This window comes from Macaca thibetana, chromosome 13, assembly GCF_024542745.1.
Source record: "Macaca thibetana thibetana isolate TM-01 chromosome 13, ASM2454274v1, whole genome shotgun sequence".
In the NCBI taxonomy this organism is placed as follows: domain Eukaryota; kingdom Metazoa; phylum Chordata; class Mammalia; order Primates; family Cercopithecidae; genus Macaca; species Macaca thibetana.
This window is the reverse complement of record NC_065590.1, coordinates 32,755,794-32,776,291: the sequence shown is the minus strand read 5'-3', so window position 1 is coordinate 32,776,291 and position 20,498 is coordinate 32,755,794. Positions and strand designations below refer to the sequence as shown.

At 47.7% G+C, this 20,498-nt stretch overlaps 3 protein-coding genes across 6 annotated transcripts in view; 1 reads left to right on the top strand and 2 right to left on the bottom strand.

The window, feature by feature from the left end:
- INO80B (INO80 complex subunit B) overlaps positions 1-20,498 on the top strand; it is a 327,102-nt gene that overhangs the window by 136,675 nt on the left and 169,929 nt on the right. The window lies entirely within an intron of this gene.
- Positions 1-20,498, bottom strand: part of SLC4A5 (solute carrier family 4 member 5) — a 127,730-nt gene that overhangs the window by 56,255 nt on the left and 50,977 nt on the right. Inside the window, exons 1-2 of one of the 2 annotated variants that reach the window (XM_050754394.1) lie at positions 16,187-16,299; positions 11,358-11,487 (exon numbers count right to left, since the gene is read on the bottom strand). In XM_050754394.1, coding sequence (XP_050610351.1) covers positions 11,358-11,410 — 53 coding nt within the window. In that variant the 5' untranslated portion in view covers positions 11,411-11,487; positions 16,187-16,299. Of the gene's footprint in view, positions 1-11,357; positions 11,488-16,186; positions 16,300-20,498 lie in introns of those variants that run through there. The other variant, XM_050754393.1, reaches the window with a different exon arrangement.
- Positions 1-20,498, bottom strand: part of BOLA3 (bolA family member 3) — a 188,907-nt gene that overhangs the window by 142,953 nt on the left and 25,456 nt on the right. The window lies entirely within an intron of this gene.

Here is a 20,498-nt window from a genome sequence, read left to right as displayed (position 1 = left end):
TCTCATCTAATCCTTAAATCTATCTCACGAGGTAGGTCTGTGACTATTCTCATTGTAGAGGTGAGGAGACTGAGACCCTTAGAGGATGAGGAGCCTGCCCAAGGTTGCTGAGGCAGGAGAATCACTTGAGCCCAGGAGGTGGAGGTTGCAGTGAACTGAGATGGCACCACTGCACTCTAGCCTGGGCGACAGAGCAAGACTCCATCTCAAAAACACGGGAGAAACACCGAAGCAAATTCTGGCCCATTCTTACAATTTATTTGGCCAATTCATGCTACATAAAATCACGTGCATGAAAATATGTATGTGAGATAGTATAACAAGTTGTTTCTACAACTGATTATGACTTCACATACCATGTATATGTTAATAAACCAAACTTGGCAGTAAATTTGAAAGATTATAAAGTATAAAAGATTGAGTGGGCAGGCATGGGTCAAGGGTCAGCACACATATGGAGAAGTTCAGAAGGTACCAGAAGGGGCTGATGAGCACCAGAAAGGCCTCACAGGCTCTTGGGGCACCCGCCCCAGTCCAGGCTCAGAAATTGGATCTTTTTAGTGTCCCAAAGATGACTAAGTCCAGTAACACTGTCTAATGCTAACTAAGATCACTAAGGCTGATGCATAAACCTGAAGGCCAATTTATTTAATTTACAGTGAGATTTACAATCATTACAGGGGTTTGTTATGCTCATCCTCTAGCCTTTGCATTCTCTTATGGGCAGATATACAGGGTAAGCCAAATTATCACCAAAAAGTTGCTGAATATAGAATCAGAATGAGTTAATCATTAGTTAAGTGAGTCCAGTGTTTAATAGACTCAGGATGATCTTTCATCTCTACACATGAGATATGTCTGGAACTGGGATCAGATAGATAGGGCCTTCTGTCTTAGATTGTTCTGTAATGAACCCCACTTCCTCCCATGGCTGACTGATTCCCTCTGAATGAAAGTCTTTCCTTTTGGTGGCCTAGGAACCTCTGCTGAGGGCCTTTGGTGATGCGGTGCAGTTTGGGCATTACAGGAGAACCACTCCTTCCCAGACAGTGATGAACTGCAGTGGTATAGCTGGTGGTGATGGGGCAGAGGTGTGGCATTCCAGGGAGCTGTGATGAATGAAATGAGGGTGGCCTCTGCTCCCAAGCTCATGCATTTGGTGAAGGGTCCATCCTCCTGCACACCATGTCCTCATTCAGGGTTGAAGGGGAGCCCACAGCTAAGTGAATGCCATCAGACAAAGTTACTGACAAATTCTGAACAGGCTCCTTCAGGGAGAGGCTTGTGGAGGCAAAAGCTGTGTGAGGACCACTTGTATGTGTATCCAGGAAGTCCCTGTAATTGCCCTAAGGGACTGTCATCTACACAGTTGTCTGCCTCCCTCAGAGTCTGCTGGTACCTCCCTTCACTGCCTCTTCCACCTCTGCTATTCTAGGCCAAGTTCAAACGCCACCTCTCCCATAACAATGCCTTCCCAAGGGCCCAGGTTGAGGAGACCTCTCGTTCCTCTGACTCCCATCACACTTTTTATCATTTATCAAATAACACTTCCTAATCACGACAACAGCTAAAGCTTACTGAGCACTTTCTACGTGCCAGGCACTATGCTAAGCACTTAACATGTATTATCTCATTTAATCCTTAAATCTATCTCATGAGGTAGGTCTGTGACTATTCATTGTACAGGTGAGGAGACTGAGACCCTTAGAGGATGAGAAGCCTGCCCAAGGTCATGCAGCTTATAAGAGACAGGATTTGGAGGCATGTCTTTAGATTATAGAGCCTATTCTCACCACTTTGCACATACCACCCTGAGTTTTAGTTATCTGTGTGTATGAGCACATGCCTGCTTTATACCAGATTGGGGTTGAAATATCATGCCTCATGGGCTCCAAGCACCCCACTCCAAGTAGCCTGTTTTTGTGTGGCCAGCTAGCTAAGCATGGTTTTTATATATTTAAAGCACTGTAAAGAAGGAGAAAGAGGAGGCAGAGGAGAGAAAGGAGAAGAGAAGGAGAGAAAAAGCGAAGAAGAGGAGGGGGGAGAGGAGAGGAAATAAAAGGGTGGGAGAAGAGATCATTTGTGCACAAAAGCTGAAAATATTTTCTGTCTAGCCATTAACAGAACATGCTTGCTGATACCTGTACTAGATCATAGGCACTTTAAGAACAGATTCATATTTTATTCATTGTAATTCTCCCACAGGACCTAACACAACATCCCCTCAACTATTTTTGGAATGAAAGAAGAGAGGTATGGATAAAACAACCTCTCCAAAGTTCTCCTAGACTCAGAGGTTAGAGCTTCCACCTTTCCACTGCTCTAGGGATTGATGTAGTGCTGCAGTGACATCCGTGGATCTCCATGGACAGAGATAGGGTGTGGTCTCGCTCTCCTTCAAGAGGAGGATGAGTTTGTAAAATCACACCACCTATACTCTCATAGGCAACTTGAAGAATTCTGAAGTTCTGGTTGGTATTAGAGGCAGAACTGTGGCCAAAGGATTGCTTATATTAAGTGCATATCTTCATTACTACAGATGTATGAAAGACATATTTGGGGTGTCTGCTCTGCCTGTCTTCAATGGGGATGTGCTCTCTAGGATATAGCAAGGCCTCCCATACCTCCTCATACCTCTGATCTGGGTCCCAGTGATAGGGCAACCAAAGTTGGAAAGATCAGATTCTCCATGAAGAATGTGGAATTGCTGTGGGATGGTCCCTTGAGTAGGGTGGATGTGAACATGGAAGCTGAGGATTGGCCAGAGGCAGGGACAAGCAGAAGAAGCTGGTTGCAAAAGAGTAAAGGAGATGCCCTGAGAGAAGCAGAGACCAGAAGCAGAGAGAAAGAGGACAGGCCAGCTTCCCAGGCCCAGCCCTTCAGAGATCATGCCCCAGGAGACTATGAAGTCACCCCAGTGTCCCAGTGATGCTCCCTCCATTTGTATGAGTTAGCCTGAGTGGGTTTCTGTTACCTGTAGCCCCAAACCTCCTGATGATGACAGTGGCATTTCTTTCCCCTTGGGCATCGCACACAGTCCCTGACAGTTCGCTTAAGATTAGGCTGTGGGAGCCAGAGATGGAGATGCTGGGTGGGGGCTCTTGACTCTAGTATATAGTACTGCTGCCGGCCAGGAGCAGCGGCTCATGCCTGTAATCCCAGCACTTTGGGAGGCTGAGGCGGGTGGATCACCTGAAACCAGGAGTTTGAGACCAGCCTGGCAACATGGTGAGACCCTATCTCTACTAAAAATGCAAAAATTAGTTGGGTGTGGTGGCGGGCACCTGTAATCCCAGCTACTTGGGAGGCTGAGGCAGGAGAATTGCTTGAACCCAGGAGGTGGAGGTTGCAGTGAGCTAAGATTGTGCCACTGCACTCCAGCGCGGGTGACAGAGTGAGACTCTGTCTCAAAAATTGAAAAATAAATAAATAAATAAAGTACTGTTGCCAAAAGGTTTTTAGGCAGGACTCTTCCTTTGGCATCTCTGGAGTCTGATGGCTGTGATCCTAACAAGACAGGAGATAAAACCACCAAAATCAACGTGTAGACCTTGTTTTGATTCTAAGTTGTATAAACCAACAGAAATAAGATATTTTTGAGACAGTAAGAGAAATTGAATCTAGACTAGATAACCAATTATAATAAGGAATTTTTCTCAATTTTATTAGGAGATATAACGGCATTGTTGTGTTTACAATGAAGTCTAATTCATAAAGATGTGTACTGAAATGTTTACAACATTTGGGATTGCCTTTAAAATACCCCAGCAAAAGCAAACAACAACAAAAAAATCCCTAAAAGCAAACAAAAAAAGTGGTGGATATAGATAAATATGAATCTTTGATGAAGCTGGGTGATGGGAACTATTCTCTACTTTTTGTGTTTGAAATTTTTCATAATAAAAAGTTTAAATATACATTTGGATATATAAAACATATATATGAATAGGTAAATCAAGTAGGGGTTTTGACATGAAGGTGGTCTGATGGTGGGGTTATTCCCCTCCTGACAGCTGCAACTGAGAGAGCTATCCAGGGATGACTTTGGTTGGGGGAGGTGTTTACTCCTGCAGACCACCTCCAAGGGTTCTGAAGAGCTGCCAGCCAGTTCTGCCCTATCTGGGAAGAGCTCCCTGAGTGTTCCAGTCCCTTCCATCTCTCCTCACTTAATTAGCCTTCCAATCTCACTCACTGGCCAACTAATCTGATCGTACTATCCTGGGTCAACCGCGTGATGGCCTTGTGTCACTGCCTGGCTGTCCCTGTGGGTGTGGACTTGTGCTTCCCCTGTCCAATTGCAGGACTTTGAAGGTCTCTCATGCAGCTCTGCCCTGGGCTGTGCTAACTATAAGTTATCCTAAGTCCCTGAGGGATGAAAGCCCCTAGCATAACCCTCATTCTGTGTTTACACTGCCAGTTGTGAGAGCACTGGATGGAACCCAGGGCCTCTGAGACTTCAGGGAACATTTTACCTGCAGCTTGATCCAGGTTCTGATTCATATAAAAATCCCTTTTTCCTACTTCACCAACATAAGCCTCAAGTTTCAGTTTGGACTAGCATAGAGAGAGGGAAGGACCAAGTTAGATACTGGACATAAAAGCAGCTTGATAATGACAAAGAGTATAATTATTCAGAACAGTAGATCAGCAGAAGGTGGAAGTCAAACAACCTTAAAAACCTTCATCTGACCACAAATCTCCATGCATGACTCCACTGCAATAAAACAAGAGAGCGATGACTGCTAACCTGGAGCTGCTTGTCTGGCTCGTGTATACCAGCCATCTGCAGCTCCTACAATCGCTTTTCCACCCCACCTGTCTCCTCAAACCAGAGACAGGCCTGGAATTCCCTCAACTCCCTGCTAGAAGCCCCTCCACCTGTGCCCAGGGCCGCCTTGCTCCATCCAGCAGCCTCCCTCAGCTTCTTTTCCCTTTAAATCACTCTCTTTCCCCTGGACCCTTCTTGTAAGCCTACAATATGCTCATATTTCACTGACCCTCAAAACCAAAAGGATCTCCCTTGGCCTATGTTCCCCTTAAGACGCTTCTTTCACTCCTGCCCTTCATGGATAAGCATCTTGGAAGAACTGTCAAGTCAGTTTTTTACTTTTAACTCTTCTCAACTTACTGCCCTCTGGCTTCTGCCCTACCCCTTCTCAGACTGCGGGAGTGGGTCCATCCTGTGGATGCGCTTCAGTTCTTGTGGTACTTGTTATCCCCTCCCTCCATCTTGAATGTCTCTCTGCCCTTGGTTTCCAGGACGAAGCCCTCCTCCGATTTGCCTCCTAACCTCCTGGTTGCCCCTTCTCAGTCTCTTTTGTGGATTCCTCTTCATCTGCCCATCCTGCAAATACCGAAATTCCTGGGGACTATTCTGGGCTCTCTTCTCACTTCACAGACCTCAGGGGCAACCTTATCCTTTTCTGTGGGCTTGATTTCCACCTAGATGCTGATGCCTCACACATTTATGCTTCTCTACTGAACTCCAAACACAGTGGCCACATGATGATCCCTGGACATCTCCACTTGGAGTTTCTTCAAATAGAACCTATCCAAAATGGAACTCATTATCAACTGCCCCCAAAACAAAACAAAAAATACCCAATGTAATAAAACTTTAATACTACATTTATGTTTCCTAAGCTGCTACCATGAGGTACCCACTAGCTTAAGTGGGAATTCTGGGTGCCTCCCTGACTATCTGCCCCCATGTGCCATCTGTTGTCAAGTCCTGTCAATTCTACCTTTTAAATTTTGTCTCTATCTACCCCTTCTCTCTATCCCCACTGCCAGCACCTCTCCCTTGGACCAGCCTCCTAACTGGCCAAGTCTTACCCCCTTTTATCCATTCTCCACACTAAAGCCAGATGATCTCTCTTAAGGATATGCATGATTCTGTCCTTTTCCCACCTAGAACCTTTCAGTGGTCTCCTGAAGCTCTCAGCACCAAGTTCAAACACTATAACATGGCCGGCATAGAATCTGCATCATCAGCCCTGCCATTCCCAGCCTCTTGCTCTACAGTCCAGCCACAGGGAACCTGTGCCTGTTCCTCTATGTGTCTGTTTTTCCGGTTCCAGGGCCCTCTCCCCCCTTCCCTACCCTCTCCTGGCTAACTCTGACCCATCCTTCAGGTCTCAATGTGAACATCTCTTCCTCCTAGAAGCCTTCCTGGACCCCTCCTGCCTGGATTAGATGCTCCTATGCTCGGCTTTCACAGTGGCCCCATTACCAGATGCCCCCTTATTTGCCTCTATGTCCAATTGGACTGAGAGCCCAAGAGAGCAGGGGCAGGATCTACCATGTTCCATTTTTATATCTCTAGCAGGCTCAGGGCTTGCAGATAATAAATATTAATTGAATGAATGAACCAAGTTTGTTGATTTCTGCATTTGGAGCTCTCAGCTTCCTACTCTCCTTTAAATTGGGTGGGCAGCTCTGGCTCCACTGGAAGGTTGATTCCAGATGGGTGGTGAAACCAGAAGTCTGGGGATGCCTACTGCCCCACACTAAGATGGGAAACGATGTTAAGAGGTCATTATACAGGATTTTTTTTTTTTTTTTTTTTTTTTGAGACAGAGTTTCACTCTTGTTGCCCAGGCTGGAGTGCAATGGCACGATCTTGGCTCCCTGCAACCTCTGCCTCCCAGGTTCAAGCAATTCTCCTGACTCAGACTCCTGAGTAGCTGGGATTACAAGCACCCACCAGCATGCCTGGCTAATTTTTTTGTAATTTTAGTAAAGATGGAGTTTCATCATATTGGCCAGGCTGGTCTTGAACTCCTGGCCTCAGGTGATCCACCCGCTTCAGCCTCCCAAAGTGCTGGGATTACAGGCATGAGCCACCATGCCTGGACTACAGAGGATCTTAATGAGGGTGATTTCAGGGTTGACACAGAAAGCTCGGCTTTCTCCATCCTGCATGGAGTGAGAAAGCATCCCTGCCTATGTGCATAGAACCATTCAGGGCTTTTGAAAACGTACTGATCTGGTCTGACCCAACAACTGACCCACTTCTCCTGCCCCTTCCCGGTCATTGCAGTAATGTTCTCAGAGCATGTGTCTCATAAGAATCTTCTGGCAAGTTCGTGTTTGTGGTCTGCTCTGAGTTGAGACCAGAGGCAGCTTGGATTTGGAATTTGCTTTCATGGCTCTTGGGAGGTGCTAAGCTCTGGTTATTTCTGAGTAACCCCAAAGGGCCCTCCACACTTGGGTGGGCTCCAATTCAGGTCATTCTCCTTCCCAGCCCTCCACTTGCAGTCCGGCAGGGGTGGGCATGAGAGAGGATGGAATTCTGGGTAAATAGTTTGCTCACAGTCAGATGGTCACCCCCACCCAATCTGATCCAGCCCTTCCTGCAGGCAAGGTCATTATCAGCAAACAGCCAGCTGCATTTCCCTCATGTGAATGCTAGAGACAGAGTTAATAAAAATCTATCTTATTAACAGCCTGACCTACCAGCATTGATCACATTAGAAATGACGCTGCACACACAGTCCCCATTATGTGCATGGCACAAGGCTCAGCAGAGCTCAAAAAGCCATTTAAATCCCTCCAGGAGTGACTCCTCCAAGGGCCTGAAACATCCCCCAAACTAATAACTCCTGACAAAGCACCGCCAGGGAAAATTCCTTGCGGATTTGAGATTTTCACTCTGTTAATCTCCTAACTCAATAAAGCAAACACTCCCTGCAGCAAATTAAATACTTTTATTAAAGGGTCCCCTCCCCGATTCTCTTTGACATGGGTATTGTGAATCCATAACCCTCTTGGAGCCTGAGTGTCTGTGTGAGGGGCTATCCCCTACTCCCCATCATTTTCTCCCGTTACTCTAAGAAGGCCAGAATCCATTATGATTTGCTGATTCTTAGATTCTCGAAACATCTGACATCTCTAGCTTCCCTGAGTAGCTCCACTGGCCTGTCAACTGAGGAAACTGCTTTCTCTTTTTTTGTGGGGGTGACAGGCCTCAAATAGCTCTGACCCAGGCACCTCTAACCTTGTAGTTTGCCTGGAGGAGGACCCAGAAAAACTGATCAGGCCATGGTGGGCTTCTTGGCCAACAGTCAAACCCTTCTTCGGACTTCACTAGGGGCTTGCTGGTCATACCTTGGACAGTTATCTGGAAACCAGATGGGATTAGCTGTAGAGAGTAGAAGAGGGTGGAGCAGAAGTCGAGAAAGCTACTCTTCTCTCACATTTTCCTGTCCCCAAGCTGGCCTTCAAGCTACTCCTCTTTAGGATCTGCCTAGAATTGGGTTCAGCCACTTTAACTTCTAGTCATTACTTTCTTTTCACTGCTGGTTGGAGCCAGGCTATCCTGAGGTCCGGATGGCCCTTCTTCCAGGACCTCCTCAGCTGCCATCTTCAGAAAGCCTGCTTTGCAGGGAAACCCACCACTTTGCAGATGGCAACTGCCAGACCCCTTAACATTTTAAGAGAAGACCTCTTCTAGAAACAGCCTCATGTACAGTTTCTCGGTTCCATCACTGGGTCTGGAGTGCAGAGGGCTTTGTGAATCCATACTCTGAGAGAATAGAGACAATGTGTTTTGCCTTTGGCAATAGTCAGGTCTCTGGGGGCCATAAGGCCCTCTTGGCAAGGGCTCCATGGGTGTGTGTGATAGGCCCTCGTGGAGGGTCTGGTCCTGGCAACCATGGCCAGGAGTTCTGGATGCAGACTCTGTCCAGGGTGTGGAGAAGGCAACCTCCCCTTCCTGGGCCTCTGAGAAGACCCTGCCCAGCTTTCCTCCTCTCTATTTGCCCACCCTGGGCAGGAAAGGCCCTCGTTCAGGGCAGGCAGTGGCTTCAGGCCCTGGCCCCTCAGAGGTGTTAAGATATAATAGCCCAGGGTGGGTCTTGGTCATTTGAAACGTCCCCCTTCCCTGTCAATCTTGGATAGGCATCCTGGGCTCTGCAGCTCTCCCCATGTATCTCTGACCCCAACAGAATTGCTTCCAGACCTATGTCCTCCCCTGGAAGTCAAAACAGTCACTGGAAGTTAGAGACAGAAAGAGAAAGGGCTGAGAAAATGATGAAGGGAAGACAAAGTCCATTACCTCTCAAGTGGGGAGTCAGAGAGACCTGGACTGGAATCCATATTCAGCTACTTACATGCTCTGAACCCTGGTGAGCTACTTGTTCCCCTTCACCTCAGTTTCCTATCTATAAAACAGGGATAATGAAAGTTTCGCCCACTCAGGGTCACTGTGCAACTTGCAAGAGACAAGCCTGTGAATCGATCAACACAGTAAGTGTTCAAAGAATGGGATCATAGAAGAAATTCAATGGCTTCCACACAGGGACCAGGCCCAGCTATGGGGCTGGGGATTTGTTCCTCTCTGAGGCCCACAGGGATTTATTTGCTAGTCCACCTAGTGGCCTTTCTTCCAGATACCCCTGCAGGGTACCTGGAGTGGGGAAAACCTGGGGTGTCCAAACCTGTGCCTTCTGGCTCTACACAGCAACTACCCAGGCTAGTGATGGAGATGAGCGAGGGAAGAGCCCAGGCTGTGGTTGTGGACAGCTCAGGCTCTGGCTGTCACGGTGGGCCCCATGCAGAGACAGACCTGGGCATAGTTGAGTCCATGCACTCTCAACTTGGGCATAATTGCCCCCAAGGAAGCAAAAACTGGTTCTTGGAGGAGTGAAAATATTTTAGATATTACAAGGGCTTGTGGTACTCTACAGCTACACTCGGCCTGACAAATCTTATTCCTTTTTTTTTTTTTTTTTTTGAGATAGAGTCTCACTCTGTTGCCCAAGTTGGAGTGCAATGGCACAATCATGGCTCACTGCAGCCTCAACTTCCCCTGGCTCAAGTGATCTCCCACCTCATCTTTTCGAGTAGCTGAGACTACAGGTGTATGCCACCATGCCTACCTAATTTTCTATTTTGATTTGTTTTTTGTAGAGATAAGGTCTTCCTATGTTGCCCAGGCTGATCTTGAACTCGTGGGCTCAAGCAATCTCCCTGTCTTGGCCTCTCAAAGTGTTGTTGGGATTATAGGCATGAGCCACCGTGCCTAGCTCTTATTCTTTATTTCTAATGAAAGAAATTAAATTTTAATTTAATAAAGTTGATTTAAATCAAATTAAATTCTTCTCCTGGGGACAGAGTGGCATCATGTAAAGAAGGTGGAGAAACATCGGCACAGTCTGTCTTCCTGTCCGAAGGTCCTTCCTGCTGCCTCTTCCCATAGCTTTCCTTCCCCTTGGGCTCTTGGGAGCATTGGGCACTGCTGAACAGTCCAGTTAAGTCCCAAGGCCCCTTTGTCCCACGCACTGGGGATATGAGCAGTGCCAACCACTCTTACCCTGCCCTTCCCTTGCCTCCTGTGGCTTCTCCGTGCGGCTCCCCTCCAGCTTCTGTTCTCCCTATATATGGAGAGCTCTCTGTTCCCCATGCTTTGCTCCATGGCTCCAACTCTGCAGCCCCAAACTCTGCCAGTTCCCTTTTCTTCGGTGCCCCACTAGCCCTCTCCATTTGGATTTTTTTCCCACCATTCAGACTCGATGTGCCTGGCACACCTTCTCCTTCCTCCAGGAAGCCCTCACTGTCTACCCCAGCCTGCTTGGTACTTTCCCTTTTATAGCATTTAGCTTGAACCATTTTATATTAAAGAACGTCCTGGGTAAAAAAAGTGAGACCTCATTGCTACAAAAAATAAAAATAATTAGCTGGATGCAGTGGCATGTGCCCAAAGTACCAGCTACTTGGGAGGTTGAAGCAGGAGGATCGCTTGAGCCCAGGAGCTTGAGCCTGTGTGCAGTAAGCTATGATTACCCTACTGCACTGAAGCCTGGGTGACAGAATGAGACCCCATCTCTGGAAAAATGACAACGACGATGACAAGAATGCAGTTGACCCCTGAACAACATGGGTTTTGAACTGCATGGGCCCACTTACACACAGGTTTTCTTCAACCAAATGGGGTCAAAAATACAGTATTCATGGGATGCAAAACCTGCATATATGGGCCAATGTTTCATATAGGCAGTTCCACAGGGCCAACTGGGAGACTTGAATATATGTGGATTTCGGCATCAGCAGGGGGTCCTGGAATCAATGCCCTATGGATACGGAGGGACAATGGTATATGCCTTTGTATTACTCTCAGAGTTTCATGGGTGACTGTTCTGTCTTCCCACTTGAACTTTAATTTCTTTGAGGATGAAGAGAAAGTCATAAGGTTCTGTTTGCTCCCTACTTCTGGACACCAAGGAAGGCAGGTGGGAAGGTCTTTGTGGACCAGGAAGCTCTCAAGGTACAAGGCGCCCCTTCCCTCTAGGAGGGTCAGGCAAGCCCAGGCTGTGCAAGACTGAAGTGCCCACCTGCCTCATGGGGCCCCACCTTACCTGGCTGACTCCTTCCACTCCATCTGGTCTCCGTCATGCTGCAGAGTGTCCATCTCTGTGAAGAGGGTGGGGTTGGGAGCCTCATCTTCCTCCCCCAGGATGTCCTGGAGCTGCTCAGCAGCTGGGGACCCTGCAAAAGAGGGGCAGCAGGTCTGCTGAGTGTCCCATGGAAGGAAGGAGGACCACAAGGCCAGCAGAAATGGAGTAGGAGGCAAGCACAAGGGAAAAGCATTTTCTAATTCTGTAAAACTAAGTCCAGCTCCTGGGTGAAGCTGGACTCCTGTCACCATGAATCAGAGGTGGGCGAGATACTCTTTAAGATAAAAGGATGAAAATATTTAGTCTGCATTCAGATCCTGGGTCTTGTAGCTGGCAGTGAAGAATGATGGGAAATGGTCGAAGCCAGGGCAGCAGCAAGAACCAGGAACAGAACTAAAGAGAGAAGTGAGAAGCACTCTGATCCAACTTCAGCTTACCACCAGAGGGGTTCTTCTTCCCGCCAGGCCCCATACCAGCCAACTCCCAACACTGGTCTTGAAAAGGCAGTCAGCCATGCAAAAGGACAGCTTGCACACCCTTGTACCATGTGGGCCCACTTTCTTCCTGGGCAAGGTGGCAGTCCATTTCCTGAGCCTCCAGCCTGCTTTCCAACTGCCCATTGGAAGTCACTTCCTGGGTGTCTCCCAGGTACCTCAAAACTCAACATCCCTCTCCCAAACACATTTCACCTGTGTTCTTTCTCTCTTTTTCTTTCTTTTCCTTCCTTCCTTCTCTTCATTTCTCTCTCTCTCTCTCGTGAATGCCTACTATGTGCCAATCATTATTCTAGGTATTGGAAAATAAAGCTATGAAGAAGACCTATGTGTCCTTGCTCTCTTAAGCACGTGCTCTAGTGACAGAGACAGATAATAAACAAGTCAACAAATCCATAAATGACCATTTCAGTAAGTTGTCTAAAATAAACAAAATGACCAGGGGACCTACAGTAGATATCATGGTCTCAAAAGGTCTCTCTGAGGAGGGGACACTGAAGCTGTGACTTGAAAAATGAGAACGAGCCACTCTGCAGATCTGGAGGAAGAGTGCTCTGCATGTTCCAGGCACCCTGTGGTGGAAAAGTGCTGGTGAGTGTGGTTTAGCACGTGAGCAAGGGATAGAGAGATGGCATGATGTCAAAGTGGTGACCAATGCCGTGACTAAAGGCATCCCTGCCCACCCCACTGCACAGGCTAGACACCTTGGAGTCATGCTTAACTCACCTCCTTTCCCCTTATCTTTACCCTCATATTGAAATTTTTAGGAACGCAGTCCCTCCTCACCAACCCCACTGCCCTGTCCCGATGCAATCTCTCATTCACTGTCTCCTAGGCCTCATCAGGTCTTGCCTTCCTCCAGCTTCTTTCCTCAGTTCATCATTCCCTTCTGTTCTCACTTATTTCTTCATGGACCTCTACTCTTTTCTTCATCACATCCTCCATTCTTCCCCCTTTGACTTCCCAATAAAACTAGCCAGGCAATGCCCAGACAAGAATTCACTGGCCCAGTCTCCTCTGCAGATGTGTCTGAGGGCTTGGGCGGGGGGGTAGGTGGGGTGGGGATGGCAGCACGGAGTGGTAGTGTGGTGGAACCAAATGGACTTCCAATCCAGCCAGACAAAGGTGTGATTCTCGGGGCTGCCACTTATTCACGAGTGAACTCAGTTGAGTGAGCAGGACTGCTGGGAGGAATACATCAGGTAAGAGAATGAAATGCCTGACACAGGGCTTGGAAGGTAAGAGGTGCTTAGCCCCTCACCACCAACACCCACACCCAGGCCCATAAGACCCACTGTAAGGGTTTCCCCTCAGCAGGTCTCAAGTGCAGCAACCTTCCATGCATCCTTGTCAGCACCCTTCCTGTGTCCCTTGAGGCTGTCCCTAACCTTTGCTCCTCTCTTCAAGCTTCTTGATTCATCTTCTACCCCACTTCACCAAGAAAATAAAGGCCTCCAGGCACGAAATCCATCAACATCCTTTCTTCCAACCCCTCGACTCTTTCCGATCCTTATTTCATCATCTAGTCTTTCTTCAACCTGGATCTTCAACTTCCCTCTCTCCACCCTCTTTCTCTTAGCCTAGAAACAGCTCTTCCGACCCAAGACAGCCTCCCCGACCCTGCCTGTCTCCTTAGCTCTCCTGCTTGCTTTCTTCTTTCTTTTACCCACACTTCCTAAAGTAGTGGTCTGTGCTCATGGTCTCCATCTCCTCCTTGCCCAACCACTACCCGGCCTGCTGTCACTGGCGCAGCCCCCACCGCGCTAAGGACATTGACAAAGGCAGAGGTTTCAAACTGACAGTTCAAAGGTGTGTTTAATTCAGGCCTCGCAGAGTATGAAAGTTTTTGAAAGTATTGCTAAAATAAAGAATTGTAAGATTTCATACAGAAATCCAGATCTCTGACTTTTCTTGAAAAGTCAGATGTTCTGATCACTGTGCCCACGTTCCTGCTTGGCAACAATCCATGAGAGTTGATGATGGTGCCTTCTTAGGTAAGCATATACTTTTTAGTTTGCCACAGTCCCCACTACTTCTTACTAGTGTCCCATTAATCTCATTTATTGCCATGCACCCAAATTCACAACCCTTGCCCTCAGATCCCTCTTGTTATTTTAATTGTCAAACCAATAAACTAATAAAATCAATCAAACCAACAGCACTGAGAAGCTATGGTCTGGCTTATCTCTCTGGAACTTCAGAGGTGATGATTGGTCCCTCTGAACTGAAATGTGACTTATGGCTCTTATAACAGGGCAGTTTCTTGATATTTTCCCTCTCTTTGAAGATTCTCTCTCAATATCTTCCCCTAGTTCCTCTTGCCCGGCTAACACTTAAATCTTGATCTTCCCCAGGATTCTGCTTCATCTTGTTCTCTCTTCTCTCTTCACACTCTTTCTGGGCTAGCTCATGTTATTTGTGGTGTCATTTTATAAATGAGGTCACCCTTGTGTCCAGGCAATACACCCATGTGTACTGAACATTCCAGCCAACAACTGGACTGCTCCTTCTGGGAGCTCGGCAGCCTTCTCAGGTCACCCTCAACATATTCAAAACAGCTCTGCCTCCCTTATTCCATCAACCCAGCCCTGTTCTCCTCTGTTTTGATTAATAGCACCTCTAGCCATCTCCCCATCTAGACAATGCTAGACTCATTCTTGAAGCTCCTTTTTTTTTTTACCATTCATGTCCAAATGGACACTAAGGTCTTTCATTTGCTTCATAAACATTATTTGACTCTCTCCTTTTTTTCCAACCCATTGCCACCATCTTGGTTCTGGCTCTCATCATCTGCTCCTATCACTGCAATAGCCACTTACTGCTGCCATTGCCTTTGGTTGTCCCATTTAACCCCATTCCCTATGTAGCAGTAGAGTGTGCTTTTAAAACATTTCAGGCTGGGCGCGGTGGCTCACACCTGTAATCCCAGCACTTTGGGAGGCTGAGACGGGCGGATCATGAGGTCAGGAGATTGAGACCATCCTGGCTAACACGGTGAAACCCCGTCTCTACTAAAAATACAAAAAATTAGCTGGGCGTGGTGGTGGGCGCCTGTAGTCCCAGCTACTCAGGAGGCTGAAGCAGGAGAATGGCGTGAACCTGGGAGGCAGAGCTTGCAGTAAGCCAAGATTGCACCACCGCACTCCAGCCTGGGCGACAGAGCGAGACTCTGTCTCAAAACAAAACAAAACAAAACAAAAAACCATTTCAAACATGTTCACACAATGGGCTCCTGGGAGTCATGGTTCTCTTTGAATAGCACCATAAAATACTATACATATGAGTTAGAAATCATTTTACTAGCAGAACACACTATTATCTGTACAGAGCTCAACGGACTCATGTATTTAAATGAATTTTAAATTTCTGAATTTTTCTATTACTTTTTCTTTTTTTTTTTGAGACAGAGTCTCACTCTTTCGCTTAGGCTGGAGTGCAGTGGCATGATCTTGGCTCACTGCAACCTCCACCACCTGGGTTCAAGTGATCCTCCCACTTCAGCCTCCAGAGTAGCTGGGAGTACTAGCTCATGTCACCACACCTGGCTAATTTTTGTATTTTCTGTTGCCCAGGCTAGTTTCGAAATCCTGAGCTCAAGAAATCCACCTGCTTCAGCCTCCTAAAGTGCCAGGATTAAAAGTATGAGCCACTGGGCCCAGCCTATTCCTTTAACTTACATCCTTTCCACTGTCTTATTGATTGCTGACACTTGCTAGCAGACACCAAATGTTTAAAGAAATTTTATAGACAAAAAACCAACAATTGAGAAAATAACCTTATTTTTTCTTCAAATTGAGAAAACTGTGACTGCTTGATTCTGAGGGGCCACACCAATTCTCCCTGGGATTATAAATCAGTAACTACTCTTTTAAATTTGATGTACCTTGGAGGATGGCATGAAAAAGAAAATAAAAAATAAAATAAAATAAAATAAAATAAAATGTAGATTTGATTATGTTATTCACCAGTTGAAAAACTTTCCATGTCTCTCTATTGCCTAAAGCCTAGGGGTCAGTGACATGGCTCAAACCATCCCTCGTAATCTAGCCCTAACCTGCCTTTCTAGGTTCTAGCATGTCCCTTACCCAGCCGCCCCGACCCCAGCCACAGCAGACCACACACAGTTCTCTGAAGAGTAGGGCATGCCACTCCTTGGGCCCCTGTGCCTGCCATTCCATAAGTCGGGAATCCCCTTTCCCCTTCAAGGCCAGACAAGAAGGCAAATAAATGGACGGGTCCTGGAGAGAGGAGACAGGCAGAGAGCAGGATGCAAACCAGTCCTGCCTGGGGCATTACCTGCTCCCTGGAACAGCTGAACGCTGGGGTCCCTGGCTGTCGATGCTGCCTCTGGCCCCAGCCTGCTTCTGCTGCTGCTTCCCTGGCTGCTACTTCCACAGGTCCTCTTCTTCACACAACAAACTCACTTTTGTTTCCAGTTAAGCACCAGGGGAGGCGTGGGGAGAGACAGGGGTTTGCAGGGAGAAAAAGAGAGAGAGAAAAGGAATGTGTGAAGGACTGGGGAGGTGGAGAGAGAGGCTATATGTAGAGAGAATACAGATGTGGTAAGTGTAAGTGTGAGAAAGATTATGCAAAACTGTTTGAGAGAGAAAAACTACACTGAGAGTTAATTAAAGATCCGAGAGAGAGAGAGAGAGAGAGAGAGAAGTGAGCAAGAGAGAGAGGTGAGCAAGAGAGAGAGAGAGAAGTGAGAGAGAGAGAAATTTCAGGTGCACTGGAGAGAGAAAGGCTCAGTGGCTGCAGCAGAGCCTCAAGCAGGAAGCTGGGTCTCCACAGCAGCAGGGGTGGTGGCAGCTAAGGACCTGTGAGAGGACTGGCAAAACTGCCCCTTTACCCCCTTCCCCATGAGTGCTTCCCATGTGCCTGGGGTCTCTAGGAGCCCAGGCTCCTCTCCAGAGGCCCCTTTATAAAGGCAGGGGTAGGATTTGCTGTGAGACTCCCCAGGGCCTCCTTAGGAGCCTTGGCAGCAGGAGAGCTGGCTGGAGAGAAACCTGGCAGGTCCCTTCCTCTCCACCACACAGCCCCAAGGGTGGAGTGGGGTTGCTGGAGGGGAGTGTTTGCTGTGGGGTCTCACGCTGACCAAGCAGTGCTTCAATAATGTGCTATGTAGCTGGTTTCTTTCCTCCCCAACTTTAAACCCAAACTCCTGATCCTCTTCCTGTTCCTCCATCTCTCAGGCAAAGTAACAAGTGTCACCACTCAGCAGGTGTTTTCTGAGAGCCCACGGACAGTGGAAGCTGGTCACTTCAGAGTGTGGGGTGAACTCCACTGAGGAATTATTTTGCTCTTCTGAGAAACTCCTAATCTCCTGGGTTTGGTTTAACAAGTGCTTACTGAGTACTTAGAATGTGCCAAGGTTGATTAGAGGTCACTGAGTGGCGGCTGCTCCAGGAAGTTACAAACCCTGAATTCACTAAGTCTTAGAGCTGGGAGGGAGCTTAGTGACGGACAAGTCCAAACCCTTCATTTCACGGATGAGAAAACCAAGACCCAGGTTACCCCAGAGGCCCCCTAGGCCCCAACACAGGTTAGCAGAGCCTGGGGGAGAGCAGACATCAGACATCCTCCCACTACACTGCCACATTGCGGCTGGCTCCACCGGTGACATTTTCAGACCTGAGGCTCGGGGATCAAGTATGCCCATTTTATTTTTTCATTTTTAGAGACAGGGTCTCACTACATTTTACAAGGCTGGTTTCGAACTCCTGTGCTCAAACAATCCTCCTGCCTCAGCCTCCCATAGTGTTGGGATTACAGGAGTGAGCCATCACACCTGGCCACAAGTATGCCCGTTTTAAAGCTGAGAAAACAGAAGCAGAGGATGCCAGGCCCTACCTGAGGGTCCCAGGCTCTTCAGCTTGCACTGCACTGTGGCTGAGGTTGACCCAACTCTGAGTGGCCACAGCAGGCCACACCAAGTCAGGCCCTGTGGGTGGCCTCAATACCAAAAAAAAGATAGCCAAGGATCCCAAAAAGATCCTCTTTATTCATGTGCTTTAAGAGCCCAGACCTGGGCTCAACTCCGGACTCTGCTATTACCAGCAATAGGATCCTGGCAAGGCATCAAGCTCCCCCTGAGCCTTAGTTTCCTCATCTATGAAGTGGTAATAATCATGCCCCCGTCACTGGACTGTGGTGGGGATTCAATGAGATAATATATGTAATGTGACTGGCTGGCACAGCACTTGTGTACACCAGTCACTCAATAGTTGATATTGCTATTATTGTTGATGCCAGCAGGTGAGACGCTTCCTCCATTACTACCAGTCACCAGCCTGTTCCCTTTAAATATTCCAAGGGCCCAATCCTTCTCAGCTTCTAGACTCCATGCTCCTCCCATGCTACCTCTGCCCCTCCATCCCAGGCCCCTACGCTGTCTCTACCCCTCCCTTCTGCCCACAGAAGGTTTAGCTCACCACATGCTGGGCTACTGGGTCAGGGTTTCTCTAATGCCCTGCGGGTCCCACATGTGTGCAGCACATCAGAAGTTAATCCACATAATGAGAAATGCCACAGGTAACAGCCCCTCTGTTCTATAGCTAACAGCAAGAGTCGCATAGCGCCAACCCAACTATAGGAATGGATTCTAACAGCAGTTGCTGGGAGAAACACAACCTCGGTGGGGACCGCTTCAGGAGGCACACTAAAGCCACACATAGAATCATACTTTAACTGGGTTGGGACTGACTTAGAACAAAATGATCTAGTGGCCTGCAAACTAGCAAGCAGTATGGACTTCAACTCTTAGGAAAGATCTGGGAGCCATTATGGCCATCTGGAAGTCAACATCAGGACACGATCCTGGGGTCCTCAGCTCTGGGAAAGTCCTTTCAGACATTCCCTCTCTCATCGGCTCCCTGGTGGGTGGCTGCATGGTCAGCTTCGTAAAGTCAGGGCCTATCTTGTTCACATCGCACTGCTGGCCCCTGACATGGGTTCACGCAGCATGTGTGCTCAATGCATATTTGCTGGGTGAATGGATTTGACTGCCTGACACTCAGGAGTGTATGTGATGAGGCTGGCCTCAGCAAGAGAGGAGCCAAGAACAAGGAAATGGAGCTGAAGGTGAAGCAGAGGGGGCAGGGACGGTGGGATTTGGGTGACTCAAGGCCACTGACTATTGGGGAGTGGGAGAGAGAACCCAAAGAAGCCAAAGCCATTCTTGCCAACTGTGTGAAGTGAGTGTTGGAGGCCCTGAGTCCTACTTTCATGGGCAATAAAATTCTTTTTCTAGAAGGCTGTATACAAACTCCAAGTGTGCCCTCTGAGAGAGGAAGAGGAGAGAATCTGCTGTCTTGCTGTGTTCACAGGAATCCTTCCTAGGGTAGGTAGCTTTGAGATGTCTGCCTAGCCCATGTCTCCCTTCCCATAAGGATCACCCTGGGCAGCCATGTTTGTGTGACATGTGACCCGTGCTCCTGGCCACAATGAGTTGGAGCAAGAATGGTTCACTGGACACCTGACCCAAGCCTGTGAATTTTGAATTGGGTCTCTGAGTTAGCTGGGCCTTTCCTGATGGTTTCTGGGAGATAGAGCTGGTAAATGGAAGAGGCAGAAAGTGTTGGGCTGCAAAGAGAGGAGGCTGCAAAGAGAGGAAGCAGCCTAGAGGCGAAGCTGTGAGAAAGGGCTGTGTACACCCAGAGAGGGAGCTGAGAGGGCACTGAGCTCACCCACTTGAGCCTGGCTCTTCATTTTGCTTTGGGACTGTGAGAAACTCCTTTGCTCTTATAATATAAACAATCTCTCCCCACACCCGTTCTCTCTCTCCTTCCCCAAGCCAGTTCAAATAGGTTTCTGGCATTGTGATAAAATTACCTTCTTAATCATGAGTCCCCTTTGTATGAAATTCTAGAGCGTGAAGATTTTTTTCTGAGTACATTCTTGAAAACCATAAGTGTAAAGGTTATAAAAGAATATTGAGCTACTGTCATAGAATAGTTAGATTAAGTCTAGTCATGTGAAAAGTAAAAGAGCGGGGAGTAAACAAAGGCAGGGCAGGTCTAAAGAAAGAAAGAGGGGTCAAGGAAACATGCCATGACCCTGGATAAGGGAGGAAACTCAACTGGGTCAGAGGGGCTGGCAGAGCCTGGCACACGCATGACCAGCCCCCCAAAAGTGCTTGTGGATGGAGCCAAAGCTGGAGAAGCTCTAAGTATATGGGGGTCAGGGGAGACTCAGTCAAGGCTAGCTGAGAAATTCAGATAAGAGATCCCGCTGTCTTTCCCATCTGAGTCCCCTACGCCACTCTGGACCTCCGAGCCTGGGAAGGGCAACAACCTCAGTGTGAAATCAGAAAGGCCTCGAGCGTTTACAAGACCCAACAGCAAAAAGAGAACAATGACATCCATCTCATTGGAGCACCAGAGGAGAGGCAGACGCTTCAGGAGAGCCAAAGGGTAAAAGGCAATTATTACTCATGATTTAAGATTTTAAAATGTCACCAACAGTCTTCAATTTGCATGTTGTCCTTATTGCTCTGTTTTGGTAGATACAAATGTAGTATAATGAAGAAGTTGTTATTTAAAACCGAACTAAAAAGTTGCTCTGCTTTTTCCTTCCAAGCCAAGAGGGGTATGGAGCCTAATTACAT